This window comes from Carassius auratus, unplaced genomic scaffold, assembly GCF_003368295.1.
Source record: "Carassius auratus strain Wakin unplaced genomic scaffold, ASM336829v1 scaf_tig00034704, whole genome shotgun sequence".
NCBI classification, from domain to species: domain Eukaryota; kingdom Metazoa; phylum Chordata; class Actinopteri; order Cypriniformes; family Cyprinidae; genus Carassius; species Carassius auratus.
In genome coordinates this window covers 50,081-64,566 of record NW_020526170.1, presented here as the reverse complement: position 1 = coordinate 64,566, position 14,486 = coordinate 50,081, and the positions used below count along the sequence as shown (strand labels likewise).

The window sequence follows — 14,486 nt, the reverse complement described above, 5'->3', positions numbered from 1 at the left end:
TATGACTGAAGGCAAATTTGGCAGAGTGCCGCTGAATTAAACACATGGACATATGCATGCCTGCTAACATTTCTCAAGTTCACAACCGTCTGTCTTGGGCAGCAACGAACAGGTCAGATGCGTGTGCCAGTCAAAACCAAACAGATAATTAACAATAGAATACACAAATGCACATAGGTTTCACAAAATTATTAGTCAAACACCTGCCAGAACAGCACAAGGCATCAAAGCACAAAGACTTCTACACGCAAAAATAACCCCCAAAAAATGCTTCTCAGCTCTCGGTTATAGTGTAAAGGTGCTATCCTGCCATCTAGTGGCAAATAAGTTTAGAGAAAACTTCATGAGTATGTAAAGGCATCAAGATAGACTGATAGGTGTTTGAATGTAAACACAAGATGATGCAGAAGATAGAGATATGAGAAGAGAAAGCCATTATATATGTAAACATTATTTAAAACTACTTTATGCATGATCACGATTTTTTACAAAAAATACATCAATATTTTTATTCAGTGAATATGCAATAAAAGACAATAAATGCATTTGTAATTTTTATTATATATAATAAAAAAAAGTTTATATTTCAAATTAATCCAGCTATACAGAATTTTCTATTCATCAAAGAATCCTGAAAAAATATTAAGCAGCACAAATGTTTTCAACATTAAAATATTTAGAAATATCTCTTAAGCATCAAATCAGCATAATAATAGGATTTTTGAAGGATCATGTGACACTGAAGACTGTAGTAATAATTCTGACATTTCAGCTTTGCATCAGAAGAATAAATTATATTCTATATAATCTATTAAAATAGAGAACAGTTATTTAAATTATAATATTTATCAATATTCCACTTTGTGGTTGTGTATTTATCCTGTAGATGGCAGTATAGGCTCTTCTTTCAGATTTGGGGACAATAAATTCCAAAAAGAAGACTACATATTAGTTCTGTACAAGAACTGCAGATATTCACAGATAAACTTGATCCATTTTTTTTAAGTTGCTTTGGATACAAGTGTCATTTATCTGTATGAACACAGCTTCTTTTCCCATTATTTTAATTCTGAAACCAGCACAAAACACACAAACTCAATCTCAGACACACCTGTCTGTCTCACAATTAAGAGAAATACATATTAGACAACCACATTTCAAGAGAAAAAACTTTAACACACAAACAGATGGCAAGTTTATTATGTAAAGAACCCATAATTTCGAGCCCAATTAAACGAGAACTTTGTGACTTGTAGTCCAAGTGTGTGAGGCTTAAGACTGTCATATAACAAACTAACATGAACTAACAATGAATAACTGTATTTCCATTAACTAACATTAACGAAGATGAATAAATACAGTAATAAATGTATTACTCATTGTTTGTTCATGTTAATTAATACATTAACCTTATTCTAAAGTGTTACCAACAAAAGATAGCTGCTCTGTTCTAGGTCGACTTTCAAGCTGTTCATATTGTGACAAGGAGACAATTTTGGCACAACCCCATTATGGTGATGACTGTATGTTGCGTTAAAAATAGAACTGTGACAAACAAGAGATACAGAGTACAAAAAAAACATGTGGGCAACAAAAATCATTTAAAAAAAATTTATTTGAATGCAAAGTTACTAAACTGAACTAGAAATCATGAATTGGTTTGAACCACGCAGATTTACATTTGCACAACTAAATGTGTTTATTAATTATACAATTTTTTTGTTTTACAATATACATGTATTAGTTATAAAATTATATCTATTAGTTTTTAACGCATTCCCTGTAATCATGTCAAAATATAGTTTCTAACAAAAAAAGGCTAAGAACATTGAAGAATACTAATATCAGCAACGAGACTTTAAGAATCTGGTCTGCTGAGAATCATCCAATAATTCTTGAACTTGTTCAGATGAAGTGATGCATGTGGTGTGTTATAGTAATAGTGAGAAAAGCAGTTTGCAGAATTCATTTAATTGATTTCAGGTCTGGAAAAATCCCCTACAAGACATGTGGTTCACTGCATGTATTGTGGGTAATGGGTACATACATGTTTATTCATTTCTTTTTCAATTTGTTACATTTAAAAGGTAGAAATAAAAATAATTGAGGAAGCTACAAATGTACCCATAGGCCTTTCCTATGATGCAAAAGCATTGTATATACACACATATGCATACATTCAAAACTTGACAACCTTCTCTTTGATCCAAACAGAGAGAATGTGGTTCCAAGATGACAAGGCCACACAGCATTCAGCTATTTCTGCTCACGTGAGCGACTGAACGTAAACTCTGAGAATAACAGGACATGCATGACGAATGCCACATGGAGCTCACACAGACAGCTGGCTGCACTTACAGGCAGGTGCACACCCAAATATCTCCTCCTCCAGTTATACCTTAGGCCAAGGGTCAGACTGGGGAGCCAAAAAAAGTATAAAAATAAGGAAATTAATAGAAAATAATAAAGTGTAAATAATAAAAAAAAAATTTTATCTATTTGGAAAAGACAAATAGCGCGTGTGTATGTGTGTGTGTGTGTCGGGATGAACACACTGGTGTTTCAGTCATGCAAAGCAGGGTGGAGGTGGAGGTCAAGGACACCACTGGGACGGCCCTTTCATTTACTCTGCGAAAACAAATATGAGCTTTTGTTTCATAATGTCTCTTCTACTCGCCATCACACCCTGTTTCTCTATTTTCCCCTCACCTCCCAGCTAAATAGACCTGCTGTGTTTAAGACGCTGGAGGCCAGCATAGGATGCTAGGATGCTCACAAGACGTCTTAACTTCTTTCATCAGTATGGCTACTTTTCAACAAGCTTCAGTAAATAAATTAGCTGTGAAGAAGAAGAGAAATAAGAAACGAGAGAGAAAGGAAAACGAAGAAAGTCTTGCTGAAATTACCATTTTAGACTACCATTGAACAAAAAGCTTCCCACCAGGCTCTACATTTTGCCATGTTGAAATGCCTGTTGAAACTTAAGCTGGAATCCCACCAGACTTCTTAACTAATTTAACCGGGAAGATCCAGTACCTTGTGATCAACATGTTTTTCCCACCATCCTCTTATTCTTTCTTTCCCATCTCCTCAAAGCTAATGACGCGATCAGAGGCAGGAACAGGAAGCATGTTTAAGGTCAGCACTCTGGAGGAGGGCTGTGAGTTTCTCCCAGAGAGACGTTCCCCTCTCAGGGCTGCACCTCTGGCTCTCTGATCTGCCCACAGGGAGACCCCTTTCATCTCCTCTAGGACTCCCTTCTGATCCCCGTCGCTCGTATTTATTTGATTTCCAAGATGCTGTTTGATGACTCCAGTTTGCTGGTCATCTTGCTACTTTCTCACCGCCTCGTCACTCCTTTGATTCATAGCTACACTCTACTGTGCACAAAGGCAAGAGTTCTCCTTTAGCTAGACAAGTGGACTAGATGATGTACAGTAATGCAGTTTAATTTATTTGTCCGTTGTCTTGAAAAATGTATGGGAGAAATTGTAATGTTCAACATGGTGGCTATGGGAAACAAAGTCCTGGCTTTCAGTTAAACAAGTCAAATGGATGTTCAGTTGACATTTTAAAAGGTCTGACCTCAAAATGTCCTTCAGCATCAGAACCACTTCAAGTGGGGGGGGGGGGGGACAGCACTGTGTGGGAGACCCCTAATAATATGGTGAGCCTGAAAAGACCTGTTTTACACTGTACAGATGCCATATCTAATCTGTAAATATACGGGAAGCATAAATATATTAACTTGGATTCAAAATAATGGGAAACAATAGATCACAACAGATCACAGCCATGCTGATATTACATTAATACTGAAAAAGTAGAAAACCATACTTGCATCATGGTGAAAGGTACAATTTGTAAGATATTTGCAGTAAAATATCCAAAAACCACTAAGGCTAGTGTGATACATTTTGTCCAGCTGATTACTAACAATATCTCTAATGTTTTCAACTACTTGTAAATCATGAGAAAATTCCCATTCTAAACAGTGACACGGGGCAGTGCAGTCGTCTGACAATGACGTTAGTTACCTTTTGCTACCGCCTTTACTGACATAGAAACCACATGACAACAGTGTCGTGGACAAATGTGGAAGTAGTGACCAGCATCCAGCAAACCACTAGCTTGCTTCAATCTGTTCCTTATTTACTTCTTCTTGCACGTTTTATGGTGGATGTGTTGCTTATTTATGGAACATAATTACTGTTTACCATCTGCCGCTGGTTCTGTCGACAAGGACAGCTCCCGTAAACGTAAGCGTACGGGCCAACCAAAAAACCCAAGAAGAGTTTGGGACAAGAGGAAAGAAAGAGTGAGGATCAAGATTGGTGTTGCATTTTCTAGATGGAGAGAGCTTCGCGACAAACTTCAACTAGAAAGAGATGCCGATCTCGCTTGTGTTTTACTCGACAGGTGAGTTGTTTTGATTCGTATCTTAGACAGAAAACGTATGCTATTATAAGGATCAACAAGATTAGTATTATGGGGAATACACACCAAACGCGGGGCATCGCGTCTCTAGACCCGCGCGAGGACACTTCTGATCCATAGTCTGATCACGTCATTTGCATTGACTTTGTATGTAATCTACTCACGCAAATCGTTGAATAACTCAATTATTGTGTTAGAAGACAACAAATCCCATCATTCTACACTCCTTTTTAGCGTCATTAAACCACGCGGTGTTATTGTTTTGGTAGTGCGCCCTCTAGTGGCAGGTCCTAAAACCTGTACCTTTAAGTGTTGATTATTTCATTTATTAGTAACACTTTGCAGTAAGGTACGCTTTGTTAACATTACTTGCATTTTGAGTAGCAAATCAGCATATTAGAATAATTTCTGAAGGATCATGTGACACTGAAGACTGGAGTAATGATGCTGAAAATTTTACTTTGCCATCACAGAAATAAATTACATTTTACTGTTACTTAAAATTGCAATAAGATTTCAAAATATTATTATTTTACTATATTTTAGATCAAATAAATGTAACCTTTGTGAGCATTTGAGACTTAAAAAAAATATATGTTATAGAAAATATAGATTTTTTACTTTAGTTATTAAGCTGTAGCTGCACAATTTTTTTAATAAAAATGCATTAATACATATAACAACTCAAATAAATTAAGAAATTATGTAAAATACTGTTAATCTAAATTCTTTTGTCTTGCTAGGTAACATTCAGCAGATCTCTCTCTCTCTCTCTAAAATCCAACTAAACTGAGCAACTCCCAAATGAACTCAGCGTCTGTTCTACAGCCCCATCGCTGATGAGTCTGTAATGTCTCTCCCATCGCTTCTAGGAACTTCTGATTTTCAACACCACTTGTAGATCAGATTGAAGGCCCTGAGGTGGTTATCAGATCTGATTCAGCCCTGCGTCTCTGGAATGAAATGTGGAATAGAATCGCCTGTGTCCCTCCCCAGATTGATTCAGATTATTAAATTCAGGGTCTTATATAAGGGGAGGATTGTTTTTGTCCTTTGGCCAGAATGTGCAAGTCTCATGGGTTCTAGAGCACAGATGTGAGAACAATGTTGTCAATTAGAACAAAGCAGATATAAAAGGCCAGAAAAAAGCAACAAGCAGACAGGAAAATACAAATACTCTCGTCAAGACTAATCAACCAAGAAGACAACCAATTAAAGCAAATTTCACACCCTCCCTTTATAATACAGTTAGGGTGAGTGATGGAATGGAAAGCAATGTTTCCCTCTCTTTTTTGTCATAATGTGACTGTAGTGACCACAGAAGACAATAACCTACTCAAACTAGCTTGTGTGTGTGTATGTTCTGGTCCACAGTGTGTATGTGGGTCATGGGAATGGGTTGGGTGTCCTCTATCCCAGTGTGCTGCAGCTGGCTCGGCTTATATTATTTAATATGACCACGTATCACACACACATAGTTAGTTATCCAAGTGAGGACTTAACTTGAGGACTATGAAAACAGACTTTAATTGCTTTTAAATAAAGCTAATTATAAATACTAACCTAAACCCAAAATACACCATGTAGTATTTCAAAAAAAAATAATTATAATAATAAATTCAAATTTAAATCTGAAAACATGGAAATTCTCCAACATGTATTGTGTTTATTGGGATTAAAATAACGTCAAAAGTAAATAAATGGCATATTGAGCCTCACCATTTCTAGCACCACACACAGATATATCAACACAATGACACAGAAAACTGTAGCTGTAATATGATTTTGTCACTTTCATCATTAAAAATAAAATCCTGGCTATCAAACTGCATCTTTCTCCACTGATAGCTAATAATAATAATAATAATAATAATAATAATAATAATAATAATAATAATAAAACACTTGAAAGGTGTAATTTATATTATTATTTTTCAAATGCAAGTGATTGAAAGCAGGTGCCTGTCAGTCATTTAAAAAAATAATTAATTAAATTAAATTTAAATAAAATAAAGAAATTCTGCATCATTATTGATGACTGCATGATTAATTAATGCAAATAAATAAATCTGCTAATATCTAATCAAACATGTTTTAAATCTAAAGAAAGGACTTGAATTATTGAGCATCACCATTTCCAGCACTTCCATCACCCACTCCACACACTCAAAATCAGAATTATCTACACTAGTCTTCACCAAAGACAACTTTAAATGTGTCTCAGTGGTGTGATCTGTGGATGAGGGCCACACACAGAGGAAGAAACAGAACAAGGCACTGAGATACTGAGTAAGAGGAAAGAAAGAAGCAGAGAGAGAGAAAGAGAGAGAGAAAGCAAGCAGATCAGGCTGACTGAATAGTTTCCAGATGTGTGAATGGTAAACAACTGGTTTATCACGCAGGCATAAAAATCTGTGGTATTTAGAATCTCTAACCAAACATCCCAGACTCCTCCAGAACCACTACCAGAGAGCGGACACACAAAGACAGTTCCATATGCACACAAACACATGTTCGCTTTGTCTCCGTTTCTAGTCTGATATCTATTGAGTATTTCCAGAAGCCTAGCACGAAAGAAATGAAAACAAATAAGAAATCAAATCTCCATCCCATCTGACATGCTTTGAAGTCATCTGAGCATGTACATTAACCTTCAAGTGTATAGATTTGACCGATGAAGCGAATGTGACATAATCACAAAGAAAGAAACATCCCTGTCTGTGCAATATTTATTCTCTCTGTATGGGTTTCCTTTTAGAGGGCACATTCCCAGGCTGGGCGTTGGGATTCTCTCCTCCACTGTTTCCCCACATAGAGCTCACAGGAGGCCCTTTGTTCTGGCTCCAGGTGGCAGGGGATCCAGATTCAGCTCAGCAGCCCCTGAGAGACCTCCCTGCATTGTTCTGCAGGACAATGGCCATCCACACCTCACCTTCAGAGGTGGTCACTGCATTGCAACCCTCCAGTCTTTGAATCTTGTCTATTTATTAATGTCTACTAGCTACTCCTCTCTGGCTACCGCTGTTTCACACTGACAGCAGTTTGTTTCAAAAGTTTCAGTGATTTGACATAACATGAGTAACTTATTTCAGCTGATTTCTTGTAAATGAGCAATGACAAAATGCAGCGACCATAACCACTAAAAATAAAGCAATGAGACAGAAACCAATGTAGCTGTGATATTTTCACCTGCCTGCAAAATGCATTCTTTTCCTTTTACAGCTGGTCATTCCATGTTAATGTTACAAATATCTTGTATTGTTTCTGTTCTGCATCTTGCTGACAGCCTGTTCTGTTGGAAGCACAGAGTTTTAGGCCGAATTTCAAAAAGTGCTTAATTGAGAAAGAAGAAAAATGTCAGACAGAAACAGGGATGAAGAAAAGACACTTTTTTTTTTTGGACTGCAGTAAAGAGTGTGTGTTTTTACTGGAGATCACAGTTCTTACATGCTCCTCCAAGTCCAAATGAAATCTACATCATCCCTGTTTGTTTTAATACATGTCTTACGGGAATGATTCACCAGTGCGTGATTGTCCAAAAAACAACAACAAAACAAAAGAAAAGTTTGTAATATTGCATATATATTCAATTCATAAAAAAATATTATTTGAAAATCATCACTTGAAAAAAATGTCACATTATGGAATGCACAAGCTTAAAAAATGCAGCATGTTCTATTAAGTTTTTTACCAAGAGTACACAAATCATTCAGTACCATAGTATACTATACATCAAAGTAACATAGTATTACCATCTAACACTAGCACCAGTACCTTTAATAAAGGCATCAATATGGAAGCGAGCCATATATAGATTATTTCTATCTGTCTCTCTTTTGCGCTGCATTGTTGATGGCCAAGATTTGGATGGTTGCTATAGAGATTTATGGGAAGCAGGGTATGGGGGACAGAACGAGTGCGAGTGAGGGAGAGAAAGAGAAAGAGAGAGAATATTGTCATAATTGCATGTTCTGCTGATGGTGCTTAAGAAGTGAAGCCAGCAGGGAAATGAAAGCCAGATCGCAGTTTGCAGTGTAACCTCTCTGAGAATGAGAGGGTGATAGATTTAATTTCATTGGGCCACAAGCACCACAAAACAGCCTTGGCGCTCTACAACAACCCCAAATCACTCTGAGACAAAAACTTGGAGAATTTGGAGAGAGAGAGAACACGAGAGAGAGAGAAAGGGGAAAAACTAAAAACTTGGCAACTTTAGCGTCTCCTGGCTGTTAATGCTACAGCAATCCTCTGTGTTACCTTACATCTGTTAAGCCGTTTGTCACTGGTCGTTAGAGTGAGTTATCTTTTGAGGAATCAAATTAGAGCCAGACATCTATTCTCAAAGTAAAAACTTCACTCTGAGGGGCAACAGATTTGTTATAAATCTATTATAAATCTATACAAGTCAGTTGGTGTGACCCAAAGGTAATTTCTCGTTAATGGAGGATCTCTGTGGGTGTGTTTGGCTTTTCCATCAGTAATTTCTAGAGTGTTTATTTGCAATGATGTTTCTTTGTTCTTGAGAGTCCAGAGGCACATACCAGACCCAAGCCAGCTGGCAAACCTCTGACTGTATAACTTCAGGTTTGCATTGGGTTTACCCTGCTGAAAAAACACATCTACGGCTTTGTCAATCTGAAAAGTGCCCAAAATCCTTCTGAAGTGCTTCTGAAGTGGCCCAGACTGTTCAGTTTAATGCTTTTCAGGGGTGGTACACATGCTTTTACACTTCAATTACAACTGTATACTTGGATACAAAGCACTGAGGTGGGTCAGAGTAGACATCATTTAGTCTGGTTTTATGTGGGATTGTGTATTTATGCTAAATTTTAAGCAGTCACAGAGTGACCTTAAATCGGCTATGTAAAGATGCCTTAAAGCCAACCAGCAGACCAGCATGACCAGGCTCATGGAGACCAGCTAAGACCTACAAACAAACTTAGGCTGTTTTTTTTTTTTTTTCTAAGCAGGGTCAAGAAAAACATAATTAGTTTTAGAAGTAACTGTTGTGTTGTGAACTAGCACATACACAGACCATCTCACACTTTGTCCTAACCTCAAAACCTGTTTCTAGTGAAAAGTGATTGATCTGTCCACACTGAGTGGCTCACCTTTTGACCACGTCATCTCCACTCCAACACGTGAGCTCGTCGATGCCCATCTCTCCTTCGCACAGTGTCTCCGGAAGTATGGAGAAGAAAGACTTATACCGGGAGCTATACTCTGTAAACTCCCTACAACACAAATCAATAGAGAAACAGACATGCAGATAATAAGCAAAAATGAGACATAAATTATTTTTAATATTTTGAAAGATAAATTCAGAACCCCATTGTTAACAACAGCTTTAGGAACGTATTTTGAGGCTATTTGAAGCTATTAAAAAACAAAATAAATTATATATATATATATATGTGTGTGTGTGTGTGTGTGTGTTAATTAAAAAAGTTTGTGCATATTTTGTCTCTCTATCAGATGGATTTGGTGGAGAGATGGAGATGAAAAATTGTCTGTCCAAACAAGAATATTTCAGGGATGAACATTACAGAGACAACTGCAAGGAGGTGGGCAATTACGGGTCACATGCTTAGTGCTTAGTAGGGAACCAATCAGGCAGCCAGAAATTACAATTACTATTACTTTTTTTTTGTAATTGTGAAATTACAATTACGGTTTTCACACTTTGGTTTGTTTGCTTGATCTGAACGATCCCTCACCCATTAGACCACATTTCTAAAAAATAAAAATCAGTTTTAAATTCGAGTCAAAAGTCAAATTATGTTTTAACATTAGTGGCTCACATACAAAAATCTGACCAGACTGTATTAATACCAAATGTGATCAGATGGGAAACCACATGAACCATAGGCAGGTATAACTTTTCAGCTTCCACAGCAACCAAATAAACCAAACTCTAATGACAGAAGGGCTCGATCAGCACCAAAAGCACTAATGTGAGAACACCCTATCTGGTAATGTATTAAGTGGGGAAAAGAAGCAGAGATATTCTATATTACCCAAGGAAAGCACAAACACAGATTCAAATTTTAATTAAGATAATCAGAAATAAAAAAATTTTGTAAATATATTCATGCTTACCGCGCAACCTTCTTCAGAGTTCTACTTCTATCGCTCTTGGAGGTTTTCAGAGGGAGTGAACTATAACGGTCAAACCCCCAAGTACAACACAATGGAACAGTCCAAAGGAAGATGAGGCAAGCAGTTTGGAGGGAAGGACAGAGAGATGGAAGAAACCAAAGGGCAACAAAACAGGGGGAGGGGATAACGGTGAGAGAGGGAGAGAAAAATCATGACCATGAAGAAATAAATAAATCTGGTTCATGCACATGCAAACCAGACCTGGAAGATGGGTTACATCACACTAGCAATGAAACTCAACCAGGTGAATTCAGGAAATACTGAAATCAAACTGAGATCACAACAAATAGTATTTGAAAATTAGACAAAAAGAGACGTATTTTCAGGGAATTAACTCATTCCCTAAAGCACTAGAAATTATGTAATCAAATCATTATGTGTTTAGTGTTGCTTTAATGCTTAAAAAAATACTTATGTCTTTAGTTAAAATTTATACATGAAATTAACTATGAACTAAGACTTCCAGAACCCTGCTATTGAGCTCCGTTATTCATGTCAATGGAGATTCAATATGGATGTAACATGTATAACATTGTGTTCTGAGCTCTGATCTTAATAATGAGATCAATCTAGCTATTCTTTGAAAATAATTGTAAATTTTTAATTTACACATTTCCTTGCTTGCTTGTCAGAGCATTTCCAAGGCTTTTATTGCAGAGAGATGTTGTCATCCATACGGTGATAAGTGTTTGCTGTCGTCTGCACCACCGACTTCTGCACACCCTGAAAAAAATCTCTAATCCATTTATCTCTCTGTGTTCCTGCAGGCAACAGTCTCCGCCAGTTACAGCGCTGTCTTTGCCAGCCTACCACTTAGTGATGGCTATCTGCAGCGTTTGTGTGAGGACCTTCATGATCTGGGTCTAAAGACACTTAGTTAAATGTCCAATAGCATACCTTTAAATCAGGGTCTTTAGACACACTTGCCAAATGGGTTAATATGTCTGTTTTACCAAAAGTGTGTGTACCTGCATGTATATTTACACACTTTATGACATATTTCTTATTACAGACAGCAAGGAATCATGGGCCTAGCAAAGGATTTTTTAACACAGGTGCACAATATATCTCTAGTCATAGCCATATTGTTCGGAGTAGTGCTTTTATTATTGGAATAGGTCTGATTAAAAAGATTTTAGATAATAGAGGTTAGTTTTTATGTACGTCATAATGCTTTCTATGCCAGATTACAAACGTGTATATAGTAAAATAAATGGAATACATTTTTTTAGATGTTTTGAATCATTTCAAAAAATAAAAAAATACAGAATATGGGATGTTGGCAAATAGTTTGACCCTGATATGTCAACAATTAATAGCAGGGTTAAAAATAAACACAAAGGAATACATAAATTAAAATAATGAAAGCATAAAATTATTATAAAAATGATTAAAATGATTAATAATTTATATATATATATATATATATATATATATATATATATATATATATATATATTTTTTTTTTTTTTTTTTATGAACTATAACCTGTCAACTACAGGAAAATGTATAATATTTGCTGTCATATCAATTATCGAGTTTGGTCAATTAATTTAAATACAAGTGCATCCCTAATTTATTGTTTAAAGGCAGATCTTCAGGTTACAAAAAACTCTACCTCAAGACTTTTAAATATCAAAGAGCTATAAAAATGATTTTTTCAATAAATGAGTCTGTGACAGAACAGAGGATCAAGTCTTACCTGTTAAGGTGAGCCAACATGCCGGTCTTATTGGCTCCTGGAACGTCCTGTGAGCTGTTGGAAGGAGGCGGTGAGACTGTAGTCGAAGGAAACGTTCTGACTGTGGTTGAAGACACATTTGAAGAGTGACCACATACCTTATCCACCTGAAAGACAGAGAGACAGATGAGAGAAGGTTATGCCATGTCCCTTCAGGAAGGCAGAGCGGATGATGTAAGTGTGTTTGTCTCTGTGATAAATGAAACTCTAATGGAAAAGTAGAGACAATAACAGATCACATTAAAGCAATTAATGAATGAACTGATTAAGACCTTAGACAGACAGACAGGGTTTTGCCTTTATTTTTGGAATCTAATGTCCTCAAGCATTGTAAAACCTGAAATCAGTTTACCCTGAAGCAGCCAACGCTCTCCAAAAGGAAAGCATGTCCCTACCATGATGAAAAAACTAAAGTGTGTGTGTATAAACCAGTTTATCTCAATTTGCATTTGCTTTTATACCTACACCTCCTTCACCTCTGTCTCTTCCTCGTTCACACACACATTTTTAATCAATGCCGTTTCATCCCACTAAAAGCTCCAGCAGACGTCACCAGTCCATTAGTCAAAGCAGACCTGACTACAGTGATCCAAATGATTACCCTCAGTTTCTGCCCTCTCCTATCAGTCACCTTGAATAATGACAATTTTATCAGGCATTAATAAATCCTTATCTCCTGCATCATTTGTCATTGCTCTGGGAGCTCAGAAGTGAAGTTGGGGGTCAGGAAAAGACAGTCTTGGCTCCGACACTCGCATTACAACCTGAATGAATAACAAGGTGCAACCCTGCAGGATGAATGCACGGAAAGAAAAACTAAAGAAATGTTTGAACCAATGGTGTGGTATCCATTCAAAATGTATTAATATGTACACTTTAAATACTATTAAGTACCTTTAAGGTACAAACATGCACCATTTAGGGCTAAATAGTGTTCAAAAGATGTCAATTTTAGCTTTTGTACCATAGTTGATCATCCGCTTTGTACCATTTTTCTGAGAGTAGAAACAATTTTTACTCAGAAATTGCTGTTAATTATCAAAAACAATTACAAAGAAATGACAAATGATGTGACATTTTAAAATGCTTTACAATTTTATGGAGAATGTTTGTTAGCAGGCCAATGTTTCACTACACTTGAGAAGACTACATTTATGATAAAGTCCTCAAAAATATAAAACTGCTAAAATGACTTGACTTGAAAAAAACTGCAAAACTTAGTCGGAACACTTGTAGAAAACTTCATATATTGACTAAATGTCCTAAATAATTAAATATATGTCCTAGTTAAAAATCTAAAAATACCTGTGAGCAAGAGAGTATTAGGTTTGAGATGAGCCTTTACTACTGAATGCAAATAAAAAAAAATAAAAAAATTAAAAAAAAAAGATTCAGACGCAACAATGAAACTTACCTTCATCTGCTTCACAAACTTTACCATTTTTCTTCCTTTTATTAAATAAAAACTAAAAATGTCATCTTTAGTGACTTTAAATCAATATGTTTACAACAAGTTAGTAAAACGACTTTTATTTCAAAATCCACAAATAGCACCTCTCTCAAAATACAGTCTGAAGGTCGCCGTGATTTTGCCAAATAAGACGTGTTCCTGGATCAACATCTTTTGATGATCCTGGATCAACATTATTGTACAAAAATATAGACATAACCCAGTCCCTACCCCTAAACCTAACCCTATCCATAATTTATTCCTAAAACCAGTGGGAAATGACAGCTTTAACAAGGTGTAGAAGCACCCAACTCTTGTAGTAAGCCTAAAACTGATTTTTCCTGAAAAGTTAGATCTCAATTCTGATTGGTTCATTGGAATGTTGTTCCAGGGTCAACAAGGATGTTGATCCAGGCACATGTTGTATGGTACTTGGTGAAATCACGCTCACCCTTTCTGAACATGATACCAGGCTAAAGAAAAAGAACATTTAAAACATTTATTAAACTACAGTATATTTAAGATATCTGATATAAGTACATTTATACTTAATAGCTTGTGCAAACATTATTAAACACACTGACATGTGTTAAACATCAGCTTTAATGAATAATAAACTGAATCTGTGTCTTTCTCATACTTTCAGAAGCCTTTGAGCCTAAAGGGAATGAGACATTATATAGGCCAATATGTGGGAAT

The 14,486-nt window shown here is 36.2% G+C and overlaps 1 protein-coding gene across 2 annotated transcripts in view; it reads right to left on the bottom strand.

Moving 5' to 3' along the window:
* LOC113081635 (glypican-5-like) overlaps nt 1-14,486 on the bottom strand; it is an 89,173-nt gene that overhangs the window by 42,669 nt on the left and 32,018 nt on the right. Inside the window, exons 4-6 of one of the 2 annotated variants that reach the window (XM_026253651.1) lie at nt 12,299-12,444; nt 10,537-10,596; nt 9,549-9,671 (exon numbers count right to left, since the gene is read on the bottom strand). In XM_026253651.1, coding sequence (XP_026109436.1) covers nt 9,549-9,671; nt 10,537-10,596; nt 12,299-12,444 — 329 coding nt within the window. The remainder of the gene's footprint in view (nt 1-9,548; nt 9,672-10,536; nt 10,597-12,298; nt 12,445-14,486) is intronic. The other variant, XM_026253652.1, reaches the window with a different exon arrangement.